Consider the following 14,481-nt stretch of genomic DNA (forward strand, 5'->3'; position numbering starts at 1 on the left):
GTGAAGCAATCGAAGCAAAAGGTTCACAATAGGTTTGCGCGCACGTGAACGGGTCAGCTTAAGAACATAATTTTCTGGGGTCCACAAAGGACTCAGAGCACTCAAACCAAGACATGTGTCCTCTCATGGTATCCTCCTGGTAAGATATGCTCAAGGCTGGCAGGCCATGTATCATGAAAGCTAACACCCAGGCTTGATGTCAGACCAACTGGCATTCACATCTTGACACTGATTTTGACTAGCTCCTAGATCAGGGGTTCTTAACCTTTTTTGTTCCACGGACCCCTTTGCCAGTCATGTGGAAACCACAGGCTCCTTACTAAGTTCACACTATACCATGTGTTATTTAAGAAATATATAACACCCGCACCAATGCATCCCCACAAGAACAAGGTTGGTCTTTTTTAAAATTAAAATTCAAGTTCATGGACGCCTTGTTAAGAACCCCTCTCCTAGACGGTTTCCTCAACTGTAAAACTAAAAATGCTCATTCTATAGAGTGAGTGTAAGGATTAAAGAGAGAATGTACGCAAAGACGGATCATATTTCTAGGAGCTGGATAATCAATAGTTATTATTATTAGATTTACACAAAACTTCAAGGATTTTTAATGTGATCTTTTAAAATGTTTATTTTTGCAAACACAACATTGTGACATTAGTAGATAAGCTTTTAAAAAACCTCAGCTCTAGGGGCGTGGATGTAGCTCAAGTGGTTGAGCGCCTGCTTCCCATGTACCAGGTGCTGGGTTAAAAAAAACCAACCAAACAAAACCCTCAATCCCACTACCAAAAAATTCAAACTATGTTCTCTCATATTTCCTTCTAATAGTCTTCATGTAATTATAGCATAGATATATATATTTAACATGGTACCATAGTTTTTCCCGGTTGCAACACGGTCTTTCCAATTGTAGAGTAAAATAGTTATTTTAACAAATAGACCATAACCTAATTAGCCTTTCCTTTACTGTTGGGCATTCGGTTTGTTTGCAAGGCAAGGAATAGTCATTCTTTTTGCTTCTCTTTCTATGATGATCATTTGAAATGAACTCTTTTAAAAATATTCAGGTCTTTTTTCTTAGGTTTATGTATATTTCTAGTTCTAATTTGAGAACCTTGTTCTCAACCTAGTGACTGTTGACTGTGGAGAAAGGAAAAATGGTTTCAGCCTAGTTTCTAGTATACGGGCGATCTGAGACAATTCCAACAATTCACATGTCGGCGAACCCCACTTTCCTCAACTCTGCAGGTGGCAGACTCGTGTGAAAGATGACGGATAACTGACCTAGGTACTCAAAGAAATGGGGCTTTAGAGCGGACACGTTCACGTCCTTGTTTTTGTTCAACCACCACCTACAGCCCAGACCGAAGCGGTAGGTCTTCGTATTGTGTGAGGCACAGAGAGGCTAAGGCGCTGGCCCCAGAGCACACAGCAGACGGAAGAGGGCAGAAAACGCGGTTCTCAGACCCTGAATTCCCAACCTTCCCCCCGCGCCTTGGGAAAAAAACGCCCCCAGACCCCGCTGAGAAAGTGTGGCTTCGGCGGCGGGCGGAGGGCCCGGCCGGGCTCTGCGGGGGTGGGGCCCGCCTTGCCCGGGCACTCCTCCTCCCCGCGCTCCCGCGCCGCCGGGCTCCGAGCATGCTCCGTGCGCTCCCCGCCCGTCCGAAGGGTACTGGAGCCGGGCGCGGCGGCTCCGGGCTTTGCCAGCAACTCCAGGCCACGGCCGGCCTGGGCGCGGGGAGGGGCGCGGGCGGGACCTGTCTCTGGGACTCCCGAGCTCCACCGGAATTCCCCCGGCGCGACACTCGGGTGGTGCCCACTGCGGTGGCACTGGCCGAGCATGGCAGGGACACTGCGGTGACATCCCAAAGAGGAACACACCATGAGAAGTAAGCAAACCACAGGAAAAGCCAACCTTTGCAACCTCATCCTGCTGTTCTGCCCTTCCTTGCTGTTCCCTGAAGCGGTCCTGGGTCTTGGGGCCCTTTGCATTGGCTGTTCCCTCTGCCGGGAATGCTTTTCCCCATGGATCAGCGTGGCTGAAATGTCAACTCATTGTCACCTCTCTAGGACCCAACTGATCACCCCATTGCAGAAAGCCCTGCCTCCACTCCCAAGCCCCTTCACCTTGCTCTCTTCCTCGTAGAACTTACCTCTTTCGAATATCCTATATAATTGCTTATTTGCTACGTGTATTGTTTGTTGCCTACCGCCCTCCCCGCCCCGCAACCCTCCCTTTCCATCAACCAACAGGATTTTGTCTGTTCACTAACGTGTACCACGCATCTAAAATCAGAGTGGGCGCTCAATAATTATTTGTTGAGGGAATTAATAAATGAATAGTGATACCTGCTTTGAAGACAATAAAGTAAGGTAAGGACGTGGAGAGTGGCCAGGAGCAGAGGGCTAATTTAAAAGGTGGTCAGGTAAGGCCTCCCTGAGGAGGGGACATATGCGCAATGAGAAGGAACCACCCACTTTTAAAACTGGGTAAAATCTGCCTCACTCTGGGATAAGGTATGTGCAAATGCCCTGTGGCTGGCCCAGCTCTGACTATTTGAGGGCCAGTGAGGCGCTTCGGAGAGAAGAGAGCGAAAAGAGCGGCAGAGAGAGAGGTGGGAGAGGCCAGGTGGGAGAGGCCAAGTGGGGGAGGCCAGGTGGGGGAGGCCAGGTGGGGGAGGCCGGAGGAGCACCAAGGGGGCAGGGGGCCTCAGAAGCCCAGGGCAGGAGGCTCCACCCGGAAGGCTCCCCACCGCAGGGGGGTGAGCAATGCAAATGTCGTCTGCAGGATCCCAGCTCAAGCGCCCACCCGCCGTGCAGGAATCCCCCTCGTTCCAAAGGTGGGTGGAGCGCGGACGGCCAGCCAGGCCGAGGCACGGATTCCCCGGGGCCCGGCGCACAGTAGGTGCGCACACAGGGGCTGGGGAAGGACGGCCTGCGTGCGTGGGCGAGGCGGCTCCAGGGCCTGGCCAGGACGCCGGGGGGCCCGCGGGGCCGCGTCGCGGGCGGGGGCGTCCCGCACGGCGTCCCGGGCCCCCGCCCCCCGCCCGGCGCGCGAGCCCGTCGCGGCCAGCCCGGCAGGCGGGAGCCGCCCGCGGGCGGCACTGGGCATGCTCAGACGGCGGCCAGGTCGCGCCGCGAGCGAGCTTCCGCGCCGCCCGCACGCGCGACCTACCTGGGCGCTCGGCGCCCCCGGATGCTGCAGGTACGGAGCGGCGCGACCCCCGCGGGCCGCGGGCCGGGTGCGGGGCGGCCGCGGGCCGGGATCGCGCGCGGCGCCGCCCTGCCTCCCCCGGCCCCCCAGGCGAGCGGCGGACGCGGCGCCCCGGGGTTCCCCGCGCCACGTCGGGGCGGGGAGGGGGCGTCCCGGCCGCGCTCACCTGGCCGGGCCGGGCCGGGGCGGGGGCCGGCCGGGCCGGGCCGGGTGGGGCGCGGGCGTGGGCGGGCGGCGGGAGCGCGGCGGGACGTGGGCGTGCGCTCCGGCCCGGGCAGGGGCGGGCGCGACCTCCTGCGGAACCCGCGCGCCCCGCGCCCCCGGGGGGCCCCGCGCCGCCGCGAGCCGGGACCCGAGCGCCCAGGGGGCGCACAGCCCGCGGGGAGCAAGCCAAGGCGGGCGGCCAGTCCTTCTCGGCTCCCCGGGCGAATCGCCTCTAGGCTTTCAAAGATGGCATTTCCTGGGCCTGGCACGAACTCCAGAGCCAATAAATCCTCCCTGTTCCGCGGGCGATATGGAATTATTTATCAGGTACCTGCGGTGAGACAGCTGCGGTGGGGGAGTGTGTGCGCGAGCGCCCAGCCCCCCGGGAATTCCCATTTGCAGCAACCTAAACTTGCTGAGAAGTTGCGGCTGCCTTAAAAATTCATGGGAAGTTAAGACAACTTGACACCTGGGTTCTCGGAGGTGGTAGAAAGAACCTTGTGTCTGGAAACAGGAGACCTCCGTTCAAGTTCGGCTTCCCTTGGCCAGCTGGTGACCTTGGGCGAGTAGTTTAACCTCTCTGATCCTCACTTTCCTCCTCTGCAAACAGCTGGTAATGATGCCCACCTCACTGGCTGGTTGGGTGGATTAAGTGGGATAAATTATGTGGGGGTGTTTGGCACGGTGCCCGGCACAAAGCAAGCAGAGAGCTGTTGGCGTGATGTGAATTTAATTCGTTTAGAGACCCTCGTGGCTCCCATTTCACCAGGAAATTAGAATTACTAAAGCATCTTCAGGGCCTAGTGCGGGAGTGACAGATTCTGTCTTTGTGCCCAGGAGAACTTCCACTCAAGTCAAGGGCTTTGGAAAAACAATTTAGTCAAATTGTAATCAGAGAGTTATCTTCTTTAAAAGCGGTTTTATACATTCAGAAACTCTAGAAGTTGGCAGCCCAGCTTTACTTACAGAGGAGCCGTTTTTGCAAGACGATCCATCTTGCACATGTTCAAGGGGATGGTGTGAGAGAGTAAAGCCTGGTTAAAAAGATTTCTGTTCTGAAAAGTGCCCAAACCCAACTTTAAGTCATTGTTACTTAGATCAGGGCTTCTCAACCTGGGCGCTCTTGACATCTGAGGCTGGTTAATTCTTTGTTGTGTGAGCCTGTCCTGTGCATTGTAGGATGTTTGCAAGTATCCTTGGACTCGGCTCAGTAGATTCCAGTAGCAAGCCTTCTTCCCGGCTTGTGCCAACCAAAAGCACATCCAGACATTGCCAAATGTTCCCTGGGGGAAGAGGGATAATCCCTGCCCCCCACCTTCACCCCCTTTAGAACACTGATTTAGATAACCCCTGTTTTCTGTCATTAGCCTGCATTGAGAATTTCATCTTGTGTTTTTACTATAACAACTAACGTTTGTATCGCCTTATAGAAGTGTGCGGAATGCACCCATATGCATCACTTCATTTAATTTTTATGACTACCCCTGAGAGACTGGGGTTATTACCGTTTTATAGATGAAGAAAATGAGGCTTTGAGCAGCCGAGGCACAATATGTGGTTAGCTGGGAAGTCACCCAGGTCTTCCTCCATGCACAGGTCTTTTTCTTCTGCATCAAGCTGCCTTTTACTGTACAGAGACCTTTAAATAGGTGACTTGCCTTACGGCTGACTCAAGATGTAAAATAGATTGGAAGCTGGAAACCTTTCTGAGATTGACTAGTTGAAATTTAACAACAGTAAGCTTTTATCTGACAGAGAGTAGGTCGTTCTAGTTAAATATTCTAGTTTATAGCGTGCTCCCATAAAGCCCACATACAGTTAATGGAATACAAATTTGCAGAGAATTCAAGTAGAATAAAACATGCCTACTACTCTAGCAGTATTGATTGTGAGCTGTCTCCGGTGAATTTCCCTCTCCTAAAAAGGACTCCTATTTGCAAACTAGGTATTAGCTGGGGAAGGCAAAAGGTCAAGTTAAAGTATTTTAGAGTGGCTGAGGCATTTCGTTCAGCAAGCATTTCTTAAGCTGCTTTTATAGGGCAGATGCATTGCTGGGTAGGGCACAGAGTAGATCAGTGGGTCCCAGTGAATTCAGGGTGCCTGGGTGAACTTTCCCACAGGAGAGGGCACGTTCCCAGCAGGCCAGACACGTGCTGGCCCTCAGGGACAGCTTGGAAAGCTAGAAAGAACCCAAGTCAACACTGAGGCAGATTCAGAATCCCATTGCTTCATCACACACATCCTGGGGCAAGTTGCTTCCTTTTCTGAGCCCTGTTTCTGCATTTTATTAGAGAGAAAGCACTCCACTAGCTTTAAGGGTCTCCTTCAATTCCCAGGGACCTGGCCAGTGAGGCTGGATCAGAGACAAATCTTATCCTTGAGGAAAGTTGGGCTTCGAGGCTGGTCAGTGGTCTCAGGGCATCGAGATCAAGTCTTTGATTGTTGACCCTGTTTTCACATGAATTGCTTAATAAGTTCTGTTCCCCTTCGCAGATGAGGAAACTGAACTAACAGAGAATGGGGCAGGAGCAAAAGAGACTAACTACTGGGCCAGACATGCCAGGGTTAGGATTTTCTAAGTTGGGCTGTAACTACCAGTGGGGCTCAGCTTTGGGGATTGGGGAGAACCAAGCAGACACGACACCCCGCTTCCCTCTCTACCCAAGAGAACTCTTCCCGACCGCAATCCCGACGCTCACCTTCCTTCCACCAGACCGCGTGTTCCTGGAAAGCAGGGCTGCTCTCCTCCCCTCTTCTTAGGGTCTCTTCCAGGGTCCAGAATGCGGAAGGCACCAAGCACATGATTGTGATGTTTGGGGGTGGCTGGTGCTGCTCCTCAAGCATCGGCTGCTCTTTTTACCAACTGATGGAGACAGGACAGGACCAGGGGAATATCTGCACTGTCCTTGTCTTGGGTATAGGTGACCTCGGGCTCTGATCTCACAGGTGTCTCCTTTAGGTCTGCTGAGAGGGAAACTAAGGCGCTACCTGGTCGGCCCCTGGCAGTCCTGGGTCCTGAGAGCCGAGGTCTCATCTGCAGAGCTTCTGCTCGTGCATGCACCTGAAGCCTGCTTCTGCCTCCGGGTTAGCATGTCATTCTCAGGCCAGCTGTAAGCAGACTTAACAGCAGCTTCAAACATTTATTGAGTCTGTACTGTGTGCCTGGCCCTAGGGCTACGAAGGTGTGAGTGGGACCCCTGCCTTGGAACGATGGAGGGATTCATGGTGGAACTGGGGAGAGAGTGATACACACATACGTAGGACAGCTGCTGTGGAAGAGGATTAAGCTAGGTGCAGTAGAGACCAGGGCGGGCAGCCATCACCCTTTCATTCTGACAGGGGCATCAAGGAGGGCCTGATGTTGCAGTTGGCATTTAAATGAAGCCTTGAAGGTGGGGAAAGATGGCATTGGGGCAGGTGGAATGGCCGGCGAAAAGCCTGGAGGCCTGAAGAGACCGAGTGTGGTGGCTCTTCCCGAAGTCCAGCCACCTGCCTTCCCCAGTGCCCGCCCCGCCTCCCGTGTTAGGGCCCCCCTCCCAATCTGTCTGAGAGGCACAGCTCACTCAGCCCAGGGCCGGGGAGCGGACGGGGTGCAGGGTGGCAATTCTCTGTGCTTCCCGCACTTCCAGGTTGTCATTGAGACCCAAGCACCTTCTGCCAGGAAAGCCTCAGGTTTTATTCATTGAATACTAACGTGGCGCCCACTCGCTGCCAGGGGCTGTGCTGTGTGCTTTCCAAAGAGTAACTCATTCGTTTAATTCTCGCAGCCGCCGGCGGGCCATGCTGCCTCCCCGGGCCCCGGCCGCGTGCTAGGATGGTGGGCCAGGTGCTGCCCCGTCCCGTCTACTTGGTAGAGCCCCCGTGGCTGCGCTTTGCCTCGATCTGCGCAGACACAGCCCTGGCTGAGGGCTGACAGCCCAGGCCCCTTTGCCCTGCCCTCTTTCCTGCAGGGGCCCAGGAGGGCCCTGCCGACCACATTTTCTGAACCAAAGCTTGGAGCCCGTAGGCTGAAAAAGAATGTTTGGGCTGCTGCTCTGTGCAAGAGGAGGCCTGGGAGGTGGTGTTTGGATATGAGAGAGTGGAATTTTTGAGCCATTTTGATGGTTTATGTGGAAAGTTAGGACAGAGGATTTGAAATTGGGAGCATCCTGGAATATTCAGGTCCCATAATTTACTGTCAGGATGTGCAAGCTTTTAGTACGTTTGGGCAACTTTATAATCTGGAGTGAAATTTCTGTACAGAGCCTGATAGGGCATCTCAAAAGGAGTAAGTGGTGCATTTTAGTCCCAGAATCTTGATAATTCCTGCCAGCCCCGTTTTACAGATGAGCTGAGAAAATTGAGGCTGGAAGAGAGGAAGTGACTGCCTACAGGATATATTGTTCTTAAGCAGGGCAGCCAAGATTTAGTCCAGGTCCACCCCTCCAGACCTATTTTACAATGTTGCTTAAAAATCGAGCAGACTATTGGTTACCTGTTTGAGGATAATAGAACTTTTTTCCTTTTATTTTGACCATTTTAATGAGCTGATGACTGAAAACCTAATAAGGTACATTTTGGCACAGAGAAGTGTCTCCTCCCTTCGGGGTGGAGCCCCTGCCCTCCCGGCGAGCTCTGGCGCTCCCTGCTGAGGGTTGCTATGGGCAAGTGCCTGCCTGCTCCAGGTCAGGGCTAAAGGGTTGGTCCCAGAGGCAGGGTCCAGGCCCCGACCGGGCAGTGACCTGTGGGAAGCTGTGTCGAGAGGCCGGTGGCCTGACTGGGAGTGGAGAGTGGCGACCTGGCCCCTGTACCTGGTCCCCCTCAGGTGAGTCAGCCTCCAGGTCTAGACCACGGGTTCTTGGTGAGAGGCAGGAAGTAGCCCCAGCCACCGTTGACCACTTGGTGGGCCTGGAGAGAGCATCCGAGCAATGCATGGTTGTCACTGAGAAGGGTCTGGGAACAGCAGAAAAGTCACCCATGAGCGACCCCACGGAGCACCCCCACCGTTCTGTGGAAAGGCCACGAGCTCGCTCACTCCTTCCAGGCACCCCTCCTCCTGCGTCCAGGGGGGCTTTCCTAAGATGACTCCTTGTCGCTCTTAGGATTAAGACAAAACTATTCTCCTTGGCATCTCCTGCAAGCCCCTAGGTTCACGCTGTGGTCCCCTGCTTTTTTCAGTCCTTGCCTTACCCCTTCCTGTTAGGGGCCGTGAGAGCCCAGAACCTTCTCCCCTCGCTCCTCGCCGGTTAACCTGTACGCATCGTTTGGATGCGCCGTTGGCTCCGTTGCCACAGCTGCCCTCCTTTACTGACTGATTTGGGTAAAGCCACCTGCCTGCCATGAACCCACGACACCACCTAGCTCTTCTCCACCGTTGTGGTTTTGTAGTTAATTAACATAATTATTTATATTCATACCTGTCTCCCCTACTGCCATAAGCTCTATGAGAGCAAGGTTTGTCTTTTTTTTTCTAACTTTCTCTGAGCTTTATTTTTTCTTTCAACTTTTTATTTTGACCTAATTTCAGCTTTATAGAAAAGTTGCAAGAATAGAACAAAGAACTCCCATATGCCCTTCGCGCAGATTCCCAAAATGTTACCATTTTATCACATTTATTTTATCTTCTTTCTCTATATATACTTTTTGAACCATTTAAGAGGCCTAGACTCTCCCTTTCCCCTAAATACTTTAGTTTCCTATAAACAACATTCTCTTGCATAACTTCCATTGTTAAAATCAAGAAATTAATGATACAGTGCTATTAGCTAATCTTTAGACCTTATTCCCTTCTTGCCAATTGTCCCAATAATGTCCTTTGTAGCAAAGAAAATCCCGGATCATACATTCCATGGCATTTTCTTCTCTCTTCGGTTTTCTTTAGGATGGGACAGTTCCTCGGCTTTCTTTGTCTTTGATGACCTTGATATATATCTGAAGAGCACAAGCCAGTTATTCTATAGAATGCCCCTCAGTTTAACTACCATTGTGTCCCCAATGTCAAACCCAGTGCCTGGAGCATCAAATGCATTCAGTAAATATTTGTTGAATGAAGAAAAGGAGAGATGGAAAGAGGAAGAAGGAAAAAAAATCAGGTTTTCTGGTTTTCCCCATTCCCACTTCTTTCTTTGCTGTGACATGTTATTTAGTTGCAGTCAGAACATATATAGGTTTGAATCCTGCTTTATTATTTTTTTTAAATAAGAGTTTTCCCCAAAAGAGAAAAACTCTTTTCTGAGGTAGTGAGCCTTCCATCCCTGCAAGTGTCCAAACAGGAGCCAAGTGATGGCTTGGCAGGCTGCGGGAGGGAACAGAATATTCAAGGAAGAGTGACACTCAGCCTGGGGGTCCCTTCCAAACCTGAGCAGCCTTCCTTGGTCATGGTCCTGATTCCTCAGGCCAAGAGGCCCAAGAATAAGGTGATTATCATTTACCATCTAAACCAGAACATTTTGAGAATAAAAGGGGGTGCTATTAATAGTTACATTTGGTCAGTGGCCTCAGCCAGGACTGCCCAAGGTAAACGAGGATGTGTGGTCACTCTGCCCAGGTGTGACTGAGGCCATGGATCAGTGCCAGGATGGGCCGGCCTGGGAAAACCTCGAACACCGGCAGTCCTCTGCCTGGATAAAGTCTCCTTGGCATTGGCCGCGGGCCCTGGTGTTCAGACTTTGGTCCCCCTTGCCCTCTGTGGTTGCATCGCCCACAGCACTCCCCTCCCCAGCTTTGCTCCTTAACCTTGCCAGCCTTTCTTCAGCTCTCGCTTCCCCGCGCTCCTTCCTGTCACAGAGGCTGTGAGAGCCTGGACCCTTGCTTACACACCCAGGCTGGATGCGGGGGCAGGAGCAGGCTTTTCCGAGATGCACAAGGGCGAGAAACAAGCCAGCTCTGATTCCCACTGACCCAATTCTAATGGAATTTAAGAAGAGCACACACAAGCGAGGCGGGGCAGGAAGCTGGAGCCACCCTAGACCTTATCTTCATTTTTCCCCTAGTGCTCACACTTCCACCTGTCCTTCCTGCACTAACACCCACTTCCTTCTTCCAGCCCTAGTTTTGAGATCACCACCAAGTCGCTGCCCTTTGGCAGAGGCAGGGAGGCAGGTGGCATCGGGGACCCAGACACAGTAGGATGGGCATTGGATGACCAGAAGGTGCAGACAGGGACTTGGATGCAGAGAAACCAGGCAGGAAACCAGAGTCTAGGGATCTGGGTAACAGGGTCAACATGGGGCCATTCATGAGGAAGCCTAGATGTGGCCTGTCAAGTAGGAGACGCTCCTGTTAGTGTGTGCTAGAGACCGTGCAGTTCTTTCATTCATTCTCTGCTTCGGAAAAAGCATACGTCCTGCCTTTCTAGATTAAAAAGTATTATAGGATGACAGTGTGACCATATAGAGGTATTTTTCTGGGAAGCATCCCAGTCATGTGGACTGAAAAAATATCATCAGTGCAATTTAATGTTTTTATAACTCCAGGCATCGGTGACTTTAATGGAAAAGCCACTTATGAAGGAGTGTTCTAGCTCTTAGAATGCAGGGTACTGGCACTCTTTGAACATGGAAAAGGTGTTCTAGTTAGCTATTATGTTTTACTGGTTTAAAATGAACTCCCCCACCCCGAAGCACAATTATGTAAAAAACATTTCATTTGGAGTCACTTTTTTTTTTTTTTAATTTTATCCTTAAGGGAGTTTTAAATTACAGAAAAGTTACATTGGAAATAGAGGGGATTCCCTTATACTCCACCCCTCCCCCTCTCACATTCTTCCCTTACTAACATCTTCCTTTAGTGTGGTACATTTGTTAACGATTGGCCAACAAATATTGAAGCATTGCTAACTGTGGTCTGTAGTTTACATTATGGTTTATACTTTACACCTTGCAATTTTATAGGTTTTGATAAATGTATAATGGCCTGTGTCCATCATTGCAATATAATGTGCAGAACAATTCCAGTGTCCCCCAAATGCCCCATGTCCCACCTATTCTTCCCTCCCGCTCCCCTCAGAATTTCTGGTAACCACTATCTTTATATCAGTGTTACAAGTTCTTCCATTACTACAGTAACAAGTCTACTTTGGTCCATGGTTGCATTCCCTCCTTATGTTTGTTTGTCCGTTCTTTAGTCTCAATGACTTTGGGATTGTGACATCCATTCTGCTTCTGATTGAGAGGGGGTTTAGATCCCATGGGGTGGATGGATCTAAATTGTCTTATTTGCAGTTGTAGATACTCTCAGGGTTTTGGGGTGGGCGTTGTCTATCATCATTTTTTTAGTTATCTTGGACAAATCTGATGAACTGGAAAGTGGGTGTTGACTGCACCTCTGCTGAGATTCAAGGCTAACCCGGCAAGTGAACAGACCAAAGATTTAAGTTGCTAGGACATATATTTAAGGAGTATAGTGCTAATTATGGGTTCAAATAAAAGGGGCAGAAGAACCATGTGTAGGGAAATTATAAGTGAGTCTAACTCTGTTACATTGGGAAAATAGGTTAACGTTTATTCCCAGGTCAGACCCACCAGTGCCCTGCCTACAGTGTCCAGATGTCTCTAGAGCCGGCAGGAGTCCCCCTGCTTGCGACTTTGTTTACTGTGGCAGTAAGTGAGATCCCTCTGAGACGTGCATAAGCATAACCTCTGGAATGAGCTCCTGACCCACATTGAAATCTCTTAGCTGTAAAAACTCTTCTGTATTTAATATTTCCCCCTTGGGGTCAAGGTCACTAGTTGGCACTTGGTAGTAATCCCTTGGTGCCAGGGAGGTCCATGCCAGGAGTCATGTCCCATATCCGGGGAAGGCAGTGAGCTTATATACCTAATTTGGCTTAGAGAGAGGCCACATCTGAGTGACTAGGAGATTTTCAGGAGGTAACTCTTAGGCGATATATATTATTAGGCCAAGTTTCAGTTTCACAAGAATAAGGTTAATAAGTACAAGCATTCATATCAAGGGCTTGGTATATTGGTCTGTCCTCTTTCACCAGGCACTGCCTGTGTACTCTAGAGATTCTTGTCACTTTATTAGAGAATGTGGCAGGACTCCCCAGGATGGGAATTTAATATTTTGTTGGCTATTGTTTGGGTCTCCACCCACTGAAATAATACCCCATGATCACATGAACACATAATATTCTGTAGAGGCATGTCCAGGGTGCATCCTTCCCACACATCCCCCCACACACAACACCCTGCACCAGTGATCCTCCCCTGCCATGGTTTAGCTTTTCTGAAATCCAAAACCTCCCTAAAACCAAAGCAAAAAAAAAATTTCTTGCATTGTGCCTTTCATCACCACAAGATCTGTTATTTTTTATGAATGTTAACAGTTTCTTCTGTATGTTCCCCCAGTGTCATCGTCTTTTTTTTTTTTCCACTTTCAAAGAAGCTTTAGTTTACAGAAAAGTCACATCTTAAATATTGGGAATTCCCATATACCCCATCCCCTGCCCCCTCGCATTTTCCCCTATTAATAACATCTTACATGAGTATGATACATTTGTTACAATTGATAAACCAGTTCTGAAGCATTACTACTAACCATGGTCAATAGTTTACATTATGGTTTACACTTTGCACCGTACGATTTTAAGCTTTTGGCAAAACGTATAATGGCCTGTATCCATCATTGCAAAAGCAATATCATGCACAACAATTCCCATGCCCTAAAAGCACCCTATGTTCCACCTATTCTTCCCCTCCGCTCCCCTCATAACCTCTAGTAACCACTAAGTTTCAATTTTTTCAAGAATAAGGTTCATAGATACATGTGTTAATATTGAGGGTTTGACATATTGGTCTGTTTTCTTTTATTAGGCGCTGCCTATGTTCCTGAGAGATTCTTGCCTTTCTTTTTGAGAACGTAGCAGGACTCCCCAGGATGGGAGTTTAATATTTTGTTGTTTATTGTGTGGGTCTCCCCCCACTGAGATGGTACCCCATGATCCCATGACCACATTCATATTCCCCAGAAGAAGCGTGCCTCAGGTGCACCCTTTGTCATACACCGCCCCCCTCCAACTGATACCCTGTGCCAGTGACCCTCCCCTTCCGTATTTGCCAAAAGAACATTCCACAGTTGTATTTTCAACCACAGACCTCCACCTCCCCACAGTGCACCTGTTCCTTCCACCGGCCCTCCTCTCAGTTCCATGGATGGTCCAACTCACCCTCCCCAACCCTGCTCACCCTCACATCAGAGTCACTTTTTAGCAGGACAGAGAGTCACAGGTTTCAGGTCTGGAAGGGACTTTGGAAGAACCAATTTCCAGACCCCTCTTTTTACAGGCAGGGAAACTGAGGCCCTAAAAAGTGATGTGACATGCCCAAGGGCACGCAGGTAGTGGCAGAGCAGGGACTGGTATCTATGCCTTAGAATTTCCAGCCTCCGGACCCTGGGTGCATTTTCTAGATCTCACCCGGGGGAAGTTTATCATGTGGATTGTTTATTTCTATTATTTGGCATTTGGCTAACCATACAAATAAGTTGAATTGACATTGAAACAGTTACACATTTCTTGTACTTTTATAAAGATGCTTCCAGGCTGCTTATCTTTTTTTTGTTTTCATATGAAAAAGATGATCATACCTTCGATTGAATTTCTATATCCTTTACCAGTGTTTCTCAAACTTTAGTGCATTAGACTCACCTGCATGGCTTGTTAAAACACAGACGGCCCCACCCCCAGAGTTTCTGTAGGTCAGAATCAGACCCTCAGGTGGGGCCCGAGAATTTGCAGTTTCTAACAAGCCTCCCCAGCGATGCTGGTACAGGGACACCCTCTGAGGACCGCGGCTCGGGGCTCGGGGCTTGGGCGCCGATAAGGTGCCCCCGGTGCTTGTGGTCAGCTGGGGCCCCCTTCCCATCCCACCTGGCTCCCACACCCCTCCGGGGGTTCCCACACCAGCTGACCAGACTTCTCCATTCCCTCCAGGATTGCTGCTGGCTGCCCCCCACGCTCCACTGACCCCTCCACCTGCCACCCTGAGGCTGGGGGCGGGGAGGCGCCTCCTCACTGGACCCGGCTCTCCTTTATTTCCTGGCTCCGCTCCTCTCCTTTCTTCCTTTCCTTCAGTCTGAGA

General features: G+C 50.5%; 1 protein-coding gene across 8 annotated transcripts in view; it reads left to right on the plus strand.

Moving 5' to 3' along the window:
• Positions 1–14,481, plus strand: part of PTPN3 (protein tyrosine phosphatase non-receptor type 3) — a 144,472-nt gene that overhangs the window by 28,828 nt on the left and 101,163 nt on the right. Inside the window, exon 1 of one of the 8 annotated variants that reach the window (XM_071217077.1) lies at positions 1,651–1,892. The exons of 2 other annotated variants lie outside the window; for them this stretch is intronic. Coding sequence is in view for 1 of the 6 variants with exons in the window: in XM_004476536.5 (XP_004476593.2) it covers positions 1,886–1,892 (7 nt within the window). In the remaining 5 variants the exon portion in view is untranslated. Of the gene's footprint in view, positions 1–1,650; positions 1,893–3,033; positions 3,209–14,481 lie in introns of those variants that run through there. 5 more of the 8 variants (XM_004476536.5, XM_071217076.1, XM_058302564.2 and 2 more) reach the window with 5 other exon arrangements.

The sequence above is a fragment of the Dasypus novemcinctus genome, chromosome 8 (assembly GCF_030445035.2).
Source record: "Dasypus novemcinctus isolate mDasNov1 chromosome 8, mDasNov1.1.hap2, whole genome shotgun sequence".
Lineage (NCBI taxonomy): Eukaryota > Metazoa > Chordata > Mammalia > Cingulata > Dasypodidae > Dasypus > Dasypus novemcinctus.